Source organism: Solanum tuberosum, unplaced genomic scaffold, assembly GCF_000226075.1.
Source record: "Solanum tuberosum cultivar DM 1-3 516 R44 unplaced genomic scaffold, SolTub_3.0 scf00296, whole genome shotgun sequence".
NCBI classification, from domain to species: domain Eukaryota; kingdom Viridiplantae; phylum Streptophyta; class Magnoliopsida; order Solanales; family Solanaceae; genus Solanum; species Solanum tuberosum.
This window is the reverse complement of record NW_006239217.1, coordinates 120405-134709: the sequence shown is the minus strand read 5'-3', so window position 1 is coordinate 134709 and position 14305 is coordinate 120405. Positions and strand designations below refer to the sequence as shown.

The 14305-nt window shown below is 35.5% G+C and overlaps 2 protein-coding genes across 7 annotated transcripts in view; one reads left to right on the top strand and one right to left on the bottom strand.

Annotated features, from left to right (window-relative positions):
• Nucleotides 1-3474, top strand: part of LOC102587531 (uncharacterized) — a 7569-nt gene extending 4095 nt beyond the window's left edge. For 2 of the 6 annotated variants that reach the window (XM_006359219.2, XM_006359218.2), the window contains exons 4-8: nucleotides 965-1228; nucleotides 1352-1570; nucleotides 2512-2660; nucleotides 2898-3027; nucleotides 3110-3474. In XM_006359219.2, coding sequence (XP_006359281.1) covers nucleotides 965-1228; nucleotides 1352-1570; nucleotides 2512-2660; nucleotides 2898-3027; nucleotides 3110-3205 — 858 coding nt within the window. In that variant the 3' untranslated portion in view covers nucleotides 3206-3474. Of the gene's footprint in view, nucleotides 1-964; nucleotides 1229-1351; nucleotides 1571-2200; nucleotides 2661-2897; nucleotides 3028-3109 lie in introns of those variants that run through there. The other 4 variants (XR_368248.2, XM_006359220.2, XM_006359222.2 and 1 more) reach the window with 4 other exon arrangements.
• Nucleotides 3475-8932: 5458 nt separating this feature from the next.
• LOC102587206 (glyceraldehyde-3-phosphate dehydrogenase A, chloroplastic) lies at nucleotides 8933-11740 on the bottom strand. Its single transcript, XM_006359217.2, has 5 exons — nucleotides 11581-11740; nucleotides 11344-11457; nucleotides 10546-10847; nucleotides 9690-9934; nucleotides 8933-9600 (listed from the first exon to the last, which is right to left on the bottom strand). Exons 1-5 carry the CDS (start codon nucleotides 11614-11616, stop codon nucleotides 9098-9100), a joined length of 1200 nt encoding a protein of 399 aa, XP_006359279.1. The 5' UTR covers nucleotides 11617-11740; the 3' UTR covers nucleotides 8933-9097.
• Nucleotides 11741-14305: the final 2565 nt, after the last annotated feature.

Below are 14305 nucleotides of genomic sequence, written 5' to 3'. Positions count from 1 at the left end.
TCTTTTCCTCCCCCCCCCCCCCCCCTACTCCCCTCCGCGTCACTTTTTCTTCTAGAAATGAATCTTTAGAAGCAAAATCAGGAGTGGTGAACCAGGGAAAGGTGCTATTTGCAACATTGTATACACAAATTTTCCTTCCTTTTCTTTTCATATATAAATGTTACTCTTCTTTGTTCCATTTTATGGGATGCAGTTTGACAGGGCACAAAATTTGAAAGAGAAAGTAAGACTTGAAATTTGTGGTCTAAAACAAGTCTTAGATATTTGTGTGATTGTGGTAAGACGAGAATTTTAAAGTTAAATATAGCAAGACATCATTTCTTTTGGGACAACTAAAAACTAAAAATGCATCATATAATTTGGGACAGGTGAACTAGTTTGGAAAATTGTAATCCATCTTTGAAGAAATGCATTTTTTTTCTTGTGTTGTTGGTCGGACTATGGTTCCTGCATCGATAATGTAAATTTGTTTCTATAATTGATTAATGAGGTGTGATTCGAACTGAAAACATTCATTTTGCTTGTATTATTGATAAAGATGTGTAATGATGAATTGGTTGTGAATATAGGATATCTCTTAATTAATACAATTTGAACCTTACAGATATAAAAAACGAACTCATCGTCCAACTGGTTTATTATCTTCAGATTTGAAAACAATATAAATTGAATAGAATTAACCCAAAATCAATTTAAACATGAATCTAATTATGCCAAAAGCAATAGAACAGAACAAATATATGTCCCTCTTTGGACTTTCTAGGCGTTACCACCATTTTACGTTAAAAGGCAATGGTGCACCCGTCACCTTAAAATCCTAGGTTCGATTCTGGTGTTGAGTAAAGTAAGAGTGTTCTAGAGTTCCTAACTCTCTGGATGTGCACATTCTAGTTGATGCATTCATCCTGCTATTAGTAGTGTTCACAATGATCTGCTTCTTTCTAATCTGTATATGGGGTTACAGATTAATCTTCACCAAATTAACTCTAAGCTCCAGAATCGATCTGAGGGAAAAAGAAAACATGTTTACCTGGAAAATGGGGAGACATTCAACTATATTGATAGCCTTCCAGAAGAGAGAAAGCATCCTACTGCAATCACTGGATCTCAGGCTCTCACATCCACAGGTATTCAGCAGCACAAGCAAGTTGATGGATCTGATTTTGGGTATTTTCAGGATGGCTTTTCTTACTTATCTTCAGATTACAGTCATTCAGATCAGACTACGGTTTGTCCAACCCTATCCACAATTAAATCTAAAAAAAGCAGTCTCGTGCCTCTTTCTGCTAAGGACTCCTGTGCGACAAATCAGATGCAGTTGATGTAAAGCTTACCTGATCCTTCTTTTCAGGTGGATGGTATAGGAACAAATGAAAATATGGTGGACAAGCTACTTCACCATTCTGTAATTAAGCATGAAAACAACAGGGATCTTGGAAGTGTCAGCACGGGAATTCCAGCAGAAGTAGGTTCCTCTATTGTAAAGGAGAGCTCTTGCACAAGTTCCGGGTTGAATGAAATTTCTGAGGAGGCAGATAGTTTTCATCAGCTTCAACATGTCATGGAACGGGTATAAAATCTCAATGAAAACTAATATGCATTTTTGATATTGTTTGGTGATGAGTTTCATCAAGGTTTGTTTTAAGTAAGTGATTTGACTAAACAAATTTGGCACACCTTATTTGTGTAGGTCAATAGCTCAAACGACATGTGCAATGCTTTTAGATGGTTCACATCTGAATTAAGATAGTTTCTTAGTCGAGGGACAATATTAATGACGAACATATTTTACAGATTCCTATATTCTGGAAAGGTTAAAGATGTGCAGCTACACACTCTTGTAGCTTCACACAGGCATTGAGAATTATTCCATTTTGTCAGAGAGTTGTCACACAGCATGCTGTAGCAGTGTGCATACATCTGACTTTTTCAAATTATTCTAAATCTGAAATCTTTGTTATTTAATTGAGTCATGTGAAGATGCTGAGTAAAAGGAACTCATTTGGTCCTCTTATTCATTATTTATATTTATACAGATCGCATATTAAATTAGTTTTTGTGTTAGATTAATTAATATTAGTGATGGCGTTTTACTAAGGCTTATTTTAGAAAAATCTTTGTTCATGTAAATAACCTATAGCTATAGCATATAGATATAGAAAAGAGTAGTTGCCTTTCTTAGTGCATGTTTATGTTGCAGATAGCTATGCAGAGAGCTGATTGCTTATTTAGTACAACACACAGCCTTAATATAAAAGCTGTTCCTCATCATCTCGCTGCTTGCTTATTTTAAATTATTTATCAGCTGATGTGCAAAAGCCTTCCAAAGTCTGACTTATCGTTCAGTGTCTTGAAACTATCTTTGTGTTAATCCCTGTTAACTTGGGCTAGGAAGGGGCAGTTAGCAGATATGGTATGTGGTTCTTCAAGTTTATACATTTAGTTGGAAATAAACTTTCTTTTCAGTACATACATGTTTGTAAGCTCACTCTGTTGAGCTTTCTGGTTTAGTTGGATATAAGAACAAAGCTACGCATAAAGGATAGCTTGTATCGGTTGGCTCAGAGTGCTGAACAAAGGCTTAGACATTCTAATCTCAATAATGGATCTGGTGATGAAAGATGCACAAGCGGAGCAATTGTTGACGATGGAGAGTACAGGTTGGAATCATTTCTTGATGCTTTGGTCTACATGCATACTTCCTACATAGGCCATATCATAGTTTGCATAGATCTTATGAAGCACACTTTTCACCTTTGAGTTTGGAAAGAAAGTAGGTCTAGTCAGTCACACCTTCAATGAGCACTTTTCTTTTCTTGATACCAGTAATCATACTGGTAATGTGATAGATTCTGTTAGCTTCCTTTCTGTGGTCCTAACATCCAATCGTATTTCAGGTGCACAGGATATTTGGACATGGAGACAGACACAAACTCTATAGATCGATCTATTGCTCATTTGCTCTTCCACAGGCCTTCAAACTCATCTACGATGGCTGATTCTTCGGCTTTGAAGTCGCCTTCCATGGTAGGTGTTTCTGCATATGCTTCCAAATTTCATGTTCAACAATCTCTATCTCAAACATACCCTGCAACTTGTCAATGAACAGATTTTCGAGACATTACTCAGCCCACCAGTGATTGATGAGAACTTGATTTCTGCTGGAGAAAATGCAACCGAACCAGATAAAGGAACGAAATATTAAAGAGGCTTCGATACAAATGGGTTGTGTTTACTTTCAATTTATGTCGCCTGGACTCGCCTACATGTACGTGCATGTAAGTATCTGCTATGGATACTTATATAGTTTTTTGTTGTTTAGTGTAATTCGAAGAATCTACACAAAGTATGAGGATGAGGGTCTATGTCAAATAGCTTCCAATTACTCGTGTGTTTGTTTATGAGAATTATCAAGAATCTCAAATGAGAAATTATTTCATGTTTATAACACGCTCGTGTGTTCCATGATTTTGATGTTTTATCCCTTGGCACGTTACATCTTCCTCTGTCAATTCAGTTTTAGTTTCACCTAGCAATTACATTCCAAGACTATGCTACTTGGTGCAATCTTTGCCCTTGCCTTGTGAAGGTAGAGAGACTGTTTTCGATGGACTCTCAGCCTATATCTCTGCTCACATGTAAAGTCAAAATCACAAAGACATGCATGTTTTGCTAAAAAGTATCTAATTTGGGCATCATTTCAACTTACATTTAGCATGCAAGATGTTCTTAATTACCAGCATTTGAGTAGAAAATGTGAGCTCTTTTGTGCTTTCTCTTCACTTTGACCCTTCCAAAATTAGCCAGAGAGTTCAAAATTTGTCCGTTTCAGTATTGTGAACTCTCTGGCATTCCCATCAGGAGAAAGCTAAATGCAGTAAGAAGCGAGGGCAGTCCTTTATCGAGTCAATGGGTCGTGACAACATGACAGATGCGGTTCTACACAGTTTTCTGATCGTTGTTTCCGACTTTCAGAGCAGGTAGAGGGAGGATAGCTTACATGCTTTGAGAAACTCCAGTGACTCAAAGTTTTGTCAACTGTTGTACACAGAAGAGGCTGTAATGCATTAAGAACTCATTTGATGCATCAAGGGAGAAGTATTTCCCTAAGGGAATGGAAAAAAAGTTACTTTTTCCTTCTATTTTATGTAAAGTAGTTTGACTCGACACATTTTGAATACTTTTAAATCAAATTTAGATTCACAATGCAGTCAAATTAATGTTTCTGAATATAAAATCGGTTTTTGGTTTTCTAAAAATTATGGACCCTAAGTTGTTTCTCCATAAGAGAGGAATGGACAAGGGGAACTCCCAACTTTTGTGAGCTTTTGTTGGTGTAATATATAAGTTTTCTTTTAAAAATAAACCCCACTTAAATCAATTTTAAAGAATTTCTAAGATGGAACAATTAGGAAAAGGAAATGGAGAGAAAATGTTTTCTAAGAATCTTGACGAACCAAACATGGGAAAATTGGAAAATATTTTCTGGCCATTACCAAACACACCCTTTTTAAGCAGATTCTAAAGTCTTGAGTTTGGGGATTGTATCATAATCAACTTATCATGAATAAGTAATAATCAAGTTAAACTATTTAAAAACATGTTGAGAACAAGTTTTAGCAGATTTTAATTAGGTTGACTTTGGGAATCACATCATAGTCAACTTGTCTAGAAAAGAAAGACAATTAATCATTTATGCATTTGCAAGATAAAGCATGACTGGTCGGTAGTTGCTTCAAAATAACAGCATTTATTTTCTATACCAACTTGTCCTTCTTGTGGACTCCTACAAGTTGTTTAGCCAGAGGGCAGAGCTAGAATTTTGAGTTTATGGATTCTCGATTTTTAATTTTTTTTTTTTTTACTGGATTCTTGATAAAATGCTTATACATATTGAGTGAATTTTTTTAACTGAGTTCTGTCAAATCCATGATCGGCATACTAGCTTAGCCCATATGTGTAGGTTGCTAGCCTCCTCTATATATTCTCAAGTGTTTAGAGGCAAAAACACTACCAAATTTGTTATGCTTCTGAATTCACATATGGATTCAACATTGTTCTCCTTCAATCTTTTAGTAAACAGCTGTAGTTCTCTTCTATTCTTCATTATATGTTTTCTTTGTTTTTCTATGGCATTGTGTCATGGCAATGACACAGATCAACAAGCACTACTTGCATTCAAGGGATCTATAAATGATCCTTTTGGATATATGAAAACATGGAATGCATCCACACACTTTTGCCATTGGTCTGGTGTAACTTGTGGACGTAAACATGTTAGAGTCATTAAACTAAACGTCGAGAACCAAAAACTAGATGGCCCATTGTCATCCTTCATTGGGAACATGAGTTTCCTCAGGTCTCTATACCTGTCGAACAATAGCTTCCGTGGTGAAATCCCTTCAGAGATTGGTCGTTTGAGAAGACTACACCGATTGTATCTTGGTAACAACTCATTTCATGGAGAGATCCCCTCAAATTTATCAAGGTGCTTGAATCTTGTATCCCTTGTCCTTGAAGGTAACAAGTTAGTAGGAAGCCTTCGTCCGGAGCTAGGTTCCTTGTCCAAACTCGAGTACTTGTTACTCACTCGAAACAACTTGACAGGTGAAATCCCTTCTTCTTTTGGAAACTTAACATCATTGATAGGATTCTATGCACCATTGAATAATCTTCAGGGGAAAATCCCTGACTCATTTGGGCAGCTGAAAAACTTAGAAATTATCGGAGTAGCTGCAAACCAATTGTCAGGTACTATCCCTTCTGAAATCTTCAACATATCTTCCATCACAACATTTGATGTTGGAATGAACCAAATCCAAGGTACACTTCCTTCAAGTTTGGGAATCACCCTCCCGAATCTTGAATTATTTATCATCGGTGGGAACAACGTTTCTGGATCGATCCCATCTACATTGTCCAATTCATCAAAGCTAGTGTATTTTCTTGCTGGAAGAAATCAACTTACTGGAAGTGTACCAAGTCTTGAGAACCTGAATGAGCTTCAACAGTTAACAATTCCCGGGAATTATCTTGGAACTGGAGAATCAGATGATTTAAGTTTCATCGCCTCTCTGACTAACGCATCTCGTTTCAGAATTTTGGAGATTCAGTTCAATAGTTTTGGAGGGGTTCTGCCTGCATCCTTCAGAAATCTTTCAACTGAGCTTCAGGTTGTGCAGTTGTCATACAACAGAATACGTGGTAACATACCGTCTGAGATTGGAAAGTTCGTCAACGTGGAAGAATTTCAGGTGAGGGAAAACTTACTTACTGGTACTATTCCAATTAATTTTGGTAAAGTTAAGAAACTGCAGATTTTGGATTTGTCTCAGAATAGATTTTCAGGGAATATTCCATCATCTCTAGGAAATCTTAGTGTAGTATCCATCCTTCTTCTGCACGATAATAATCTCACCGGTGAGATCCCAGCAAGTTTAGGAAATTGCAATTACATGATTGAGATATATGTTGCTAAAAATAACCTGTTAGGACAGATACCTAAGGACCTTTTTGCTCTCTCTTCCTTAGTTGCTGTAGACATTTCTGAGAACCATTTAGATGGTTTCATTCCTCTTGAAGTTGGAAATATGATAAATCTTGAATATCTTAATGTTTCCGTAAATAACTTGACTGGTAAAATCCCAAGTACTATTGGTAGCTGTGTGACACTAGAAGCCTTAGACATGAAAGGGAACTTCTTTCAAGGGATTATTCTTCCTTCTTTCAGCTCTTTACGAGGTCTCCATGTTTTAGACCTTTCTAGAAATAATTTGTCTGGCCAAGTACCAAAATACTTGGAAGATTTCAAGTTTCAACTCTTGAATTTATCATTCAATGATTTCGAAGGAGTGTTACCAAATGAAGGCATCTTTAAGAATGCAACTGCAATATCAGTAATTGGGAATCCAAAACTTTGTGGGGGTGTGCCTGACATACATCTTCCGGAATGTGACATCAAAAGATCAAAAAAAATCGGTTCGAGGTTTATCCTCAAGATTGTCATCTCTGTTGTCTTTGGTATACTAGGACTTGGTATGCTTGTCACTTTACTATTTTGCTTCTTGTTAAAGAAACCGAAAAGGGTGCCTGTTTCAAGTTCATTGGGTGAGTCTCTCATAAATGTGTCTTACAGAAGTTTGCTTCAAGCTACTAATGGATTCTCTGAAGACAACTTGATTGGTGCTGGGAGCTATGGATCTGTTTATAAAGGAACTCTCGATGGAGGAATGGTTGTCGCAGTTAAAGTGCTAAACCTCTCGCGACATGGAGCTTCCAAAAGCTTTATGGCTGAGTGTGAAGTCTTGAGAAACATTAGACATCGGAATTTGGTTAAGGTTCTCACAGCATGTTCAGGAGTTGACTATCGAGGGAACGATTTCAAGGCTTTGGTTTACGAGTTTATGGTTAATGGATGCCTCGAAGACTGGTTGCATCCTAGTCCAAGTGAAGATACAAGTCAGGCAGCTGAAACAAAAAAGTTGAATATTCTTCAAAGGCTCAACATTGCTATAGATGTTGCTTCTGCAATCGATTATCTTCATCTCCACTGCGAGACTCCAATAGTTCACTGTGATCTCAAGCCAAGCAACATTCTTCTAGACAACCAATTGGTCGGGCACATTGGTGATTTTGGTTTGGCAAAGTTCCTTCAACCAACTGCACAAAATTCTTCTATTTCGGAAGGAAGCTCTGGTCTTGTTAGAGGAACAATTGGTTACACTGCTCCAGGTAACAATTAATACATAAACAAACACTCGAACGCCCTTTTTTTCTCTCATTTCTTCTATTTTTTCTTGAAAATGATAAATTCATAGCAAAACCACACTGCTTAACCATAACTTTCTTCGACAGAGTTACTTTATCAATATCATAAACCATCTCTTAATTGTTACACACATACTGCCATTACTTTTATAAAATCAAGTCATACTAAGTTATGTCCCTATTAGGAAAGTTATTGTTCCTTGTCTTTTTTTCTTTTGTGAATTTTAGAATATGGGATGGGAAGCGAGCTATCGACTTGTGGTGATGTGTACAGCTTCGGGATCCTTTTACTAGAAATGTTCACCGGAAAAAGGCCTACTGATGGAATGTTTAGGGATGGTTTAGACCTTCCAAGCTTCGCTAAACATGCATTGCTTAATGGAGCTATGGAAGTCATAGATCCATCCCTTATTTACGGAAGTGAAGAAGACGAGAAAGGTAAAAGCACAAATATCTACCAGAATAAGGTGTATCTGGTTTCTGTTCTTCGAGTCGGGGTTGCTTGTTCTGCATATTCTGGAGCTGAAAGAATGAACATCACTGAAACTGTTTCCCAATTGTACTCTATCAAGGAAGCTCTTCTGCAATCAGAAAAAAATTCAGGAGCACGTTGAAAATATCGTTTCTTTTCTAGTTATATAATTAACCATGTCTTTGTCATAGTTACCTATGAGTATAATAATCTTTTTCTTCAGTACTTAGTCCCTATGTTACTCAGACCCTCCAAAAATGTTGTTGCTCGTGTGTCAGATCCTTCAAACATACATAACTTTTGGAGGATCCGACACACACCTTGCATGTTTTTGAAGAGTTCGAGCAACCTATCACCTATTACATGATGTTGAACTACAGAATATCTTGTACTCCCTCCGTTTCAATTTGTTTGTCTTACTTTCTTCTTTTTAGTCTGTTTCAGCAAAAAAAAAGTCTCTTTCTTGTTTTGACAACTCTCTAATTTCGACTTTCCACATGACATGTTTAAGATCACAAGATTAAAGAACATTTTGGTTCATTCTACATATCTTTAGTTTAAAACCACAACATTCAAAAGTTTTCTTTACTTTCTTAGACTCCGTCCAAGTCAAAACCAGGCAAATAAATTGAAATGGAGGGAGTAATAAGTCTTCAAAGAGCTCATTTGCAACAGATACAGAAGCAGACTGAATAAAGACAAGAAATGGAATTTTTATTGAATTGAGATTTCACAAGGTGGAAAATTGTTATAGTTCTCATTACAATTTTCAAAAAGGAATAAGAATCTACAAACAAGATTAAAAATATATAAATTAAGCCACTATTTAGTAGTACTGCTTTATTTTATTTTCATGTTTCATTTCCACTGGTTTGCAACAATGTCAGCAAGATCAACAACCCTCTGTGAGTAACCCCATTCATTGTCATACCAAGCAATAACCTTAACCATGTCATCTCCCATGACCATGGTGAGTGAAGAATCAATGGTTGATGACACATCACTGCACCGGAAGTCAACTGACACAAGTGGTTCATCGCAGACAGCTAGAATGCCATTGAGTTCCTTATCAGCAGCTTCTCTGAATGCAGCATTCACTTCCTCAGCAAATGTCTTCTTGGTGACTTGAACGACAAGGTCCACAACTGAGACGTTAGGGGTGGGAACACGGAGGGCAATCCCGTTGAGTTTCCCCTTGAGGCTTGGGAGGACAAGAGCCACAGCCTTAGCAGCACCAGTTGAGGTTGGAACTATGTTCAGTGCTGCAGCTCGCGCACGTCTAAGATCCCTGTGGCTTGCATCAAGAAGCCTTTGGTCACCGGTGTAAGAGTGAGTAGTTGTCATTGTTCCCTTGATAATTCCTATGATAAGGAAAGATAATGTATTGATGAGTTTAAGTTATATACACTGACAGTATACGCTCGTGTATTACTAGATCAAGATGTATTACCAAATTTCTGGTCAAGAACCTTGACGAAAGGAGCAAGGCAGTTGGTGGTGCAAGAGGCATTGCTGATGATAGGTTCATCATGGTTGTAAAGTTCAGCATTGACACCAACAACATAAGTAGGGATATCACCTTTTCCAGGGGCGGTGATGAGCACCTTCTTGGCTCCGGCCTGGATGTGTTTACCGGCACCTTCTCTGTCTACAAACACTCCGGTACCTTCTATGACCAAATCAATTCCAAGTTCTCTGAACAAATTACAGAAAACATTTTGAACAATAGTTTAGATGCTTACCAGGTATCTCATGCTAGTAGTATATGTTAGACACCACATGAGCTAAATTAATCATGTTTCAATTCAGAGTAAATGATAAAAAAACACTTAAACTATCACTTCTTCGCGAGTGTCATACCTCAACTATCCATTGTTCTCTTTTTGTACCTAAAATATCACTCAAGCTGGCCAAATATTTGTTCTCAATCAACAACAGGCATGTAGGACAATTCAACATCGAGGTGTGTTTAATACAAAGGGAGTGATAGTTGAGGTATGAAACTCGCAAAAAGGTGACAGTTTAGGTATGTAAGTGCTAAGTAGAACAATGGATAGCTGACGTATGAAACTCACGAAAATGTGATAGCTTAGGTTTGTTTGTTACCATTAAGTCTATAATTCATGACTATTAAAACTTAGAACTACTGTTTCTGTTTAGACAACTGATAATATGAGTTCCCTGTATCATAATACAGAGTTTTAATTAGTCTTTTCTACAAATGTATAATGTAAATTTTGTTACACTATATTTGAACATATACAACTTAAATCCGTTTTGTTACATTTCAGTATGATAGAACTTACCCCCATGGGAGGTTCACAGGGTCACGGTTGGAGACGACTTGGATGATTTTTCCATCGACAGAGATTCCATCAGTGCCAACCGGCTTGACGTCAGCATCAAAGATGCCAAGGGTGGAGTCATATTTGAGAAGGTGAGAAGCTTGCTTGACACCACCAGTGTCATTGATGGCAATGACATCAAGAGGTGAGTCTTTTCTACCATGCCAACACCTCAAGAAGTTCCTTCCAATTCTTCCAAATCCATTGATAGCCACTTTCAACTTTGCCTCAGTTACTATCCTCTTGTTCTTCCTTCCTCCAATCTACATTTCATTAAATCCAATTACCAAAAGAAACATTTTTGGAAGCTATGTTACTCGGACTCGTCAAAAATGCTGACAGGTGCATGTCGGATTCTCCAAAAGTAGTATATTTTGGGAGAATCCGACATGGATGCAGCAACAATTTTAGAGAGTCCGAGCAACATAACATAGGTTAGAAGTACAACTTAGATATTCATACAATGTTATCACTCATTTTTATTTTGTCTAAATTTTCTTTAACAATAGTGTTTGATCTTCCTTCAAACTTGTCAAATTAATGTTTAGCACATACAAGAAAAAAAGAACATAGAGCACATCTTGATCACAACCAGACATGAAGGATACACATTCTCTCTTCTTTTCCTTAACTTTTTAAGGATTTAAGTTACATACATCGACAATGTTAGATTTTTTACACTATCAATACTAATTAAAGGTTTATGACCTGATTGATCTTATAATGCAATAATAGTAGTAGTTGTATAATAATACTCACAGCAGAGGTCTGTAAGCCAGCTACAGAGAACAAATCATCATTAGTTTTCCTTCCAAATGGAACAGCTGATGAGGTTCTCAGACCAGAGAATTCAGAGAATCCTTTGTTGCTGACCTGTCCATCAATTTTAAAAAAACAACAAATCAACAAACATATTCATAACTATGTACGTCTCAGTCCCGAACAAGTCAGGATCAATTAATAATAGATAGATTGCAGGGCGAGTGAATGAGGAACCTTAAGAGAAGTGTTGGCTACTGAGAGAGCAGCCATTGTTCTTTTAGAGAATTACAGCAACAGCAGTACAGTAATGTGTTGATGAAGAAAAATATGGAAGTTTATGAATGAATGAATGGAGGGAAGAAAATGGATGAGATTATGGATGATAGATAGATAGATAGCCTCTCACTCATTGTATGGTTGAGATTTGTCTACTTGTATGTTCCATTTTAAATTTTTTTTACTTATGTGCTAGATTTTTAAAATTTACTTATGTGCTAGATTTTTTGTTTTTTTTGCATCATATGTTCCTGTTTTCTTTAGGCATAATACATAAATAGACGCTCACTCAATTTGGCCTTAATTGCTAAGTACACATTTTAACTCTGAATATACATATTTAGACACCTTAACTCGTTTTCATTGTGTCAATGAACACTTCCAACTTACAAAATGATCATCTAAATACTTCAAATGTTTATGTAATACATTAGCATCGGGTGTCCAAGAGACATAGTAAAAACGAATAATAATTACTTGTAAAGTTAATAATATGAAAAATAAGGCAAACAACTAGCGTGAACATATCAAGTACGTCTTAATGGAGGTAGAAAAAACAAGTTTCATAATAAATTTATTTTTATGTTTGTTGCTTTCCCCCATCCTACCCTTGTACCCCACCCCTCCACCCTACTTTTATCCTCATAGTATTTACTTAATGAATATAATATATATATATATATATATAAATGTGGAAGTTTATGAATGAATGGAGGGAAGAAAATGGATGAGATTATGGATGATAGATAGATGTAGATAGCCTCCCACTCATTGTATGGTTGAGATTTGTCTACTTGTATGTTCCATTTTAATTTTTTTACTTATATCCTAGATTTTTTTTTTTTTTTTTGCATCATATGTTCCTGTTTTCTTTAGGCATAATACATAAACCAACGCTCAACTTGGCCTTAATTGCTAAGTACACAATTTAACTCTGAATATACATATTTAGACACCTCAACTCGTTTTTATTGTGTCAGTGAACACTTTCAACTTACAAAATGATCATCTAAATGCTTCAAATGTTTATGTAATACATCAACATCGGGTGTCCATGAGACATAGTAAGAATGAGTATTAATTTTACTAGTAAAGTTAATAATATGAAAAACAAGGCAAACAACTAGCGAGAACATATTAAGTACATCTTAATGGAGGTAGAAAAAACAAGTTTCATAATAAATTTTTATGTTTGTTGTCTTCCCCATCCTACCCCTCCGTCCCCACCCCTCTACCCCTACCTTTATCTTCATAGCATTTACTTAATATATAAATTATATTTAAAATAATATTTTTTGTTTACTTAGCAAACACAAAAAAAGCATTCTAATTATTAAAAGGTAAATTACAGTTTTAATGATCAAGAAAGCAAAATTCTAATTAAATTTTTTCAAAGAGTTTTATTCTTATGTGCAATTTGATTATTCTTTTCTTCTATTAAATATTATGTATAAATTAATGACATGGCAGTTATTTGCTATCCATAAGAAAATTGCCACCTTGTCACTAAGACTCCCTGCCGCCATTGGACAGCCAATAACTAGAAATCCTTTGTCCATATCCATCTTTTTTATATATACCTCACTAGTAAAATTACCCGCGCTTCGCGCGGAAATTTAATATCACGAAATATATAAAATAATACTTAAAGTTTATCAATCACTAAAAGTAAAACACTATATTATCTTACATAAAAGATTAATAATGCAAAGAAAAATGAAAATTATCACATCTTATCATTTATTTTTAATAACATAAGCTTAACTTAATGACTGTAAAAATACATACCAGGATCTGTAATATAAGCAGTGGTGTCACTGAGTCACTCAACATGAGTAAAGTACACAAATATTTAATTGTGAAGAAGAAGAAGAGGTTCAAAATTTTCGTTGTTTTAAAATGAGAGGAAATCCCTCTATTTATAGACAACAAATGGTAGTGTGAACAAATGTTATTGTGACTTATCGGAAAGGTTACAACTATTTGGAAAAGTTGCAATCCTTCATAAAGGTCACAGCCTTTAATAAAAGTCATAATTTTTCATAAAAGTCGCAACTCTTCATTAAAGTCGCAACTTTCATAAAAGTCATAATTTTTCATAAAAGTCGCAATTCTTCATTAAAGTCACAACTTTTCATGAAAAGGGAAGACTAATTTTGTAAATAAATAAATTAAAAGTGAATTCTGGTTTGTGTTGGTGGCGCCACGTAGGCGGGCCTAAGGTCCTCTTTTATATATATTATAAAAATGTATTTTTTTTTATTTGGTCCAAATTATCTTTATAAGGATTTCAAATTACATTGAAAGAAACATCAACACCTTTGTAAATTTGTGGCTTCAAAAAAAATTCTTCCTTTATATGATATCTACCCTTATCCTTTAGATTTGAAATAGTGGTATATTTGGTAGGAAGAAAAATGTTTTTTTCTATAAAAAATTAAGTATTATATCTTATTTGCTTGATCACATTAAGGGTGTGTTTGGCAGGAAGGAAAAAATCAATTTTCTCATGTTTGGTTGGGTTAAATGTTTTCCAAATCAACTTATTTTTCTCAAATTTAAGAAAAATGACTTCCCTTCAAAAATTAAGGAAAATATTTTCCAAAACTCTCTTCCAACTTCAAATTACAATTTATTTGTTGAAAAAAATCAATTTATTTTGTCTCTACCCTCAAACCAGCCC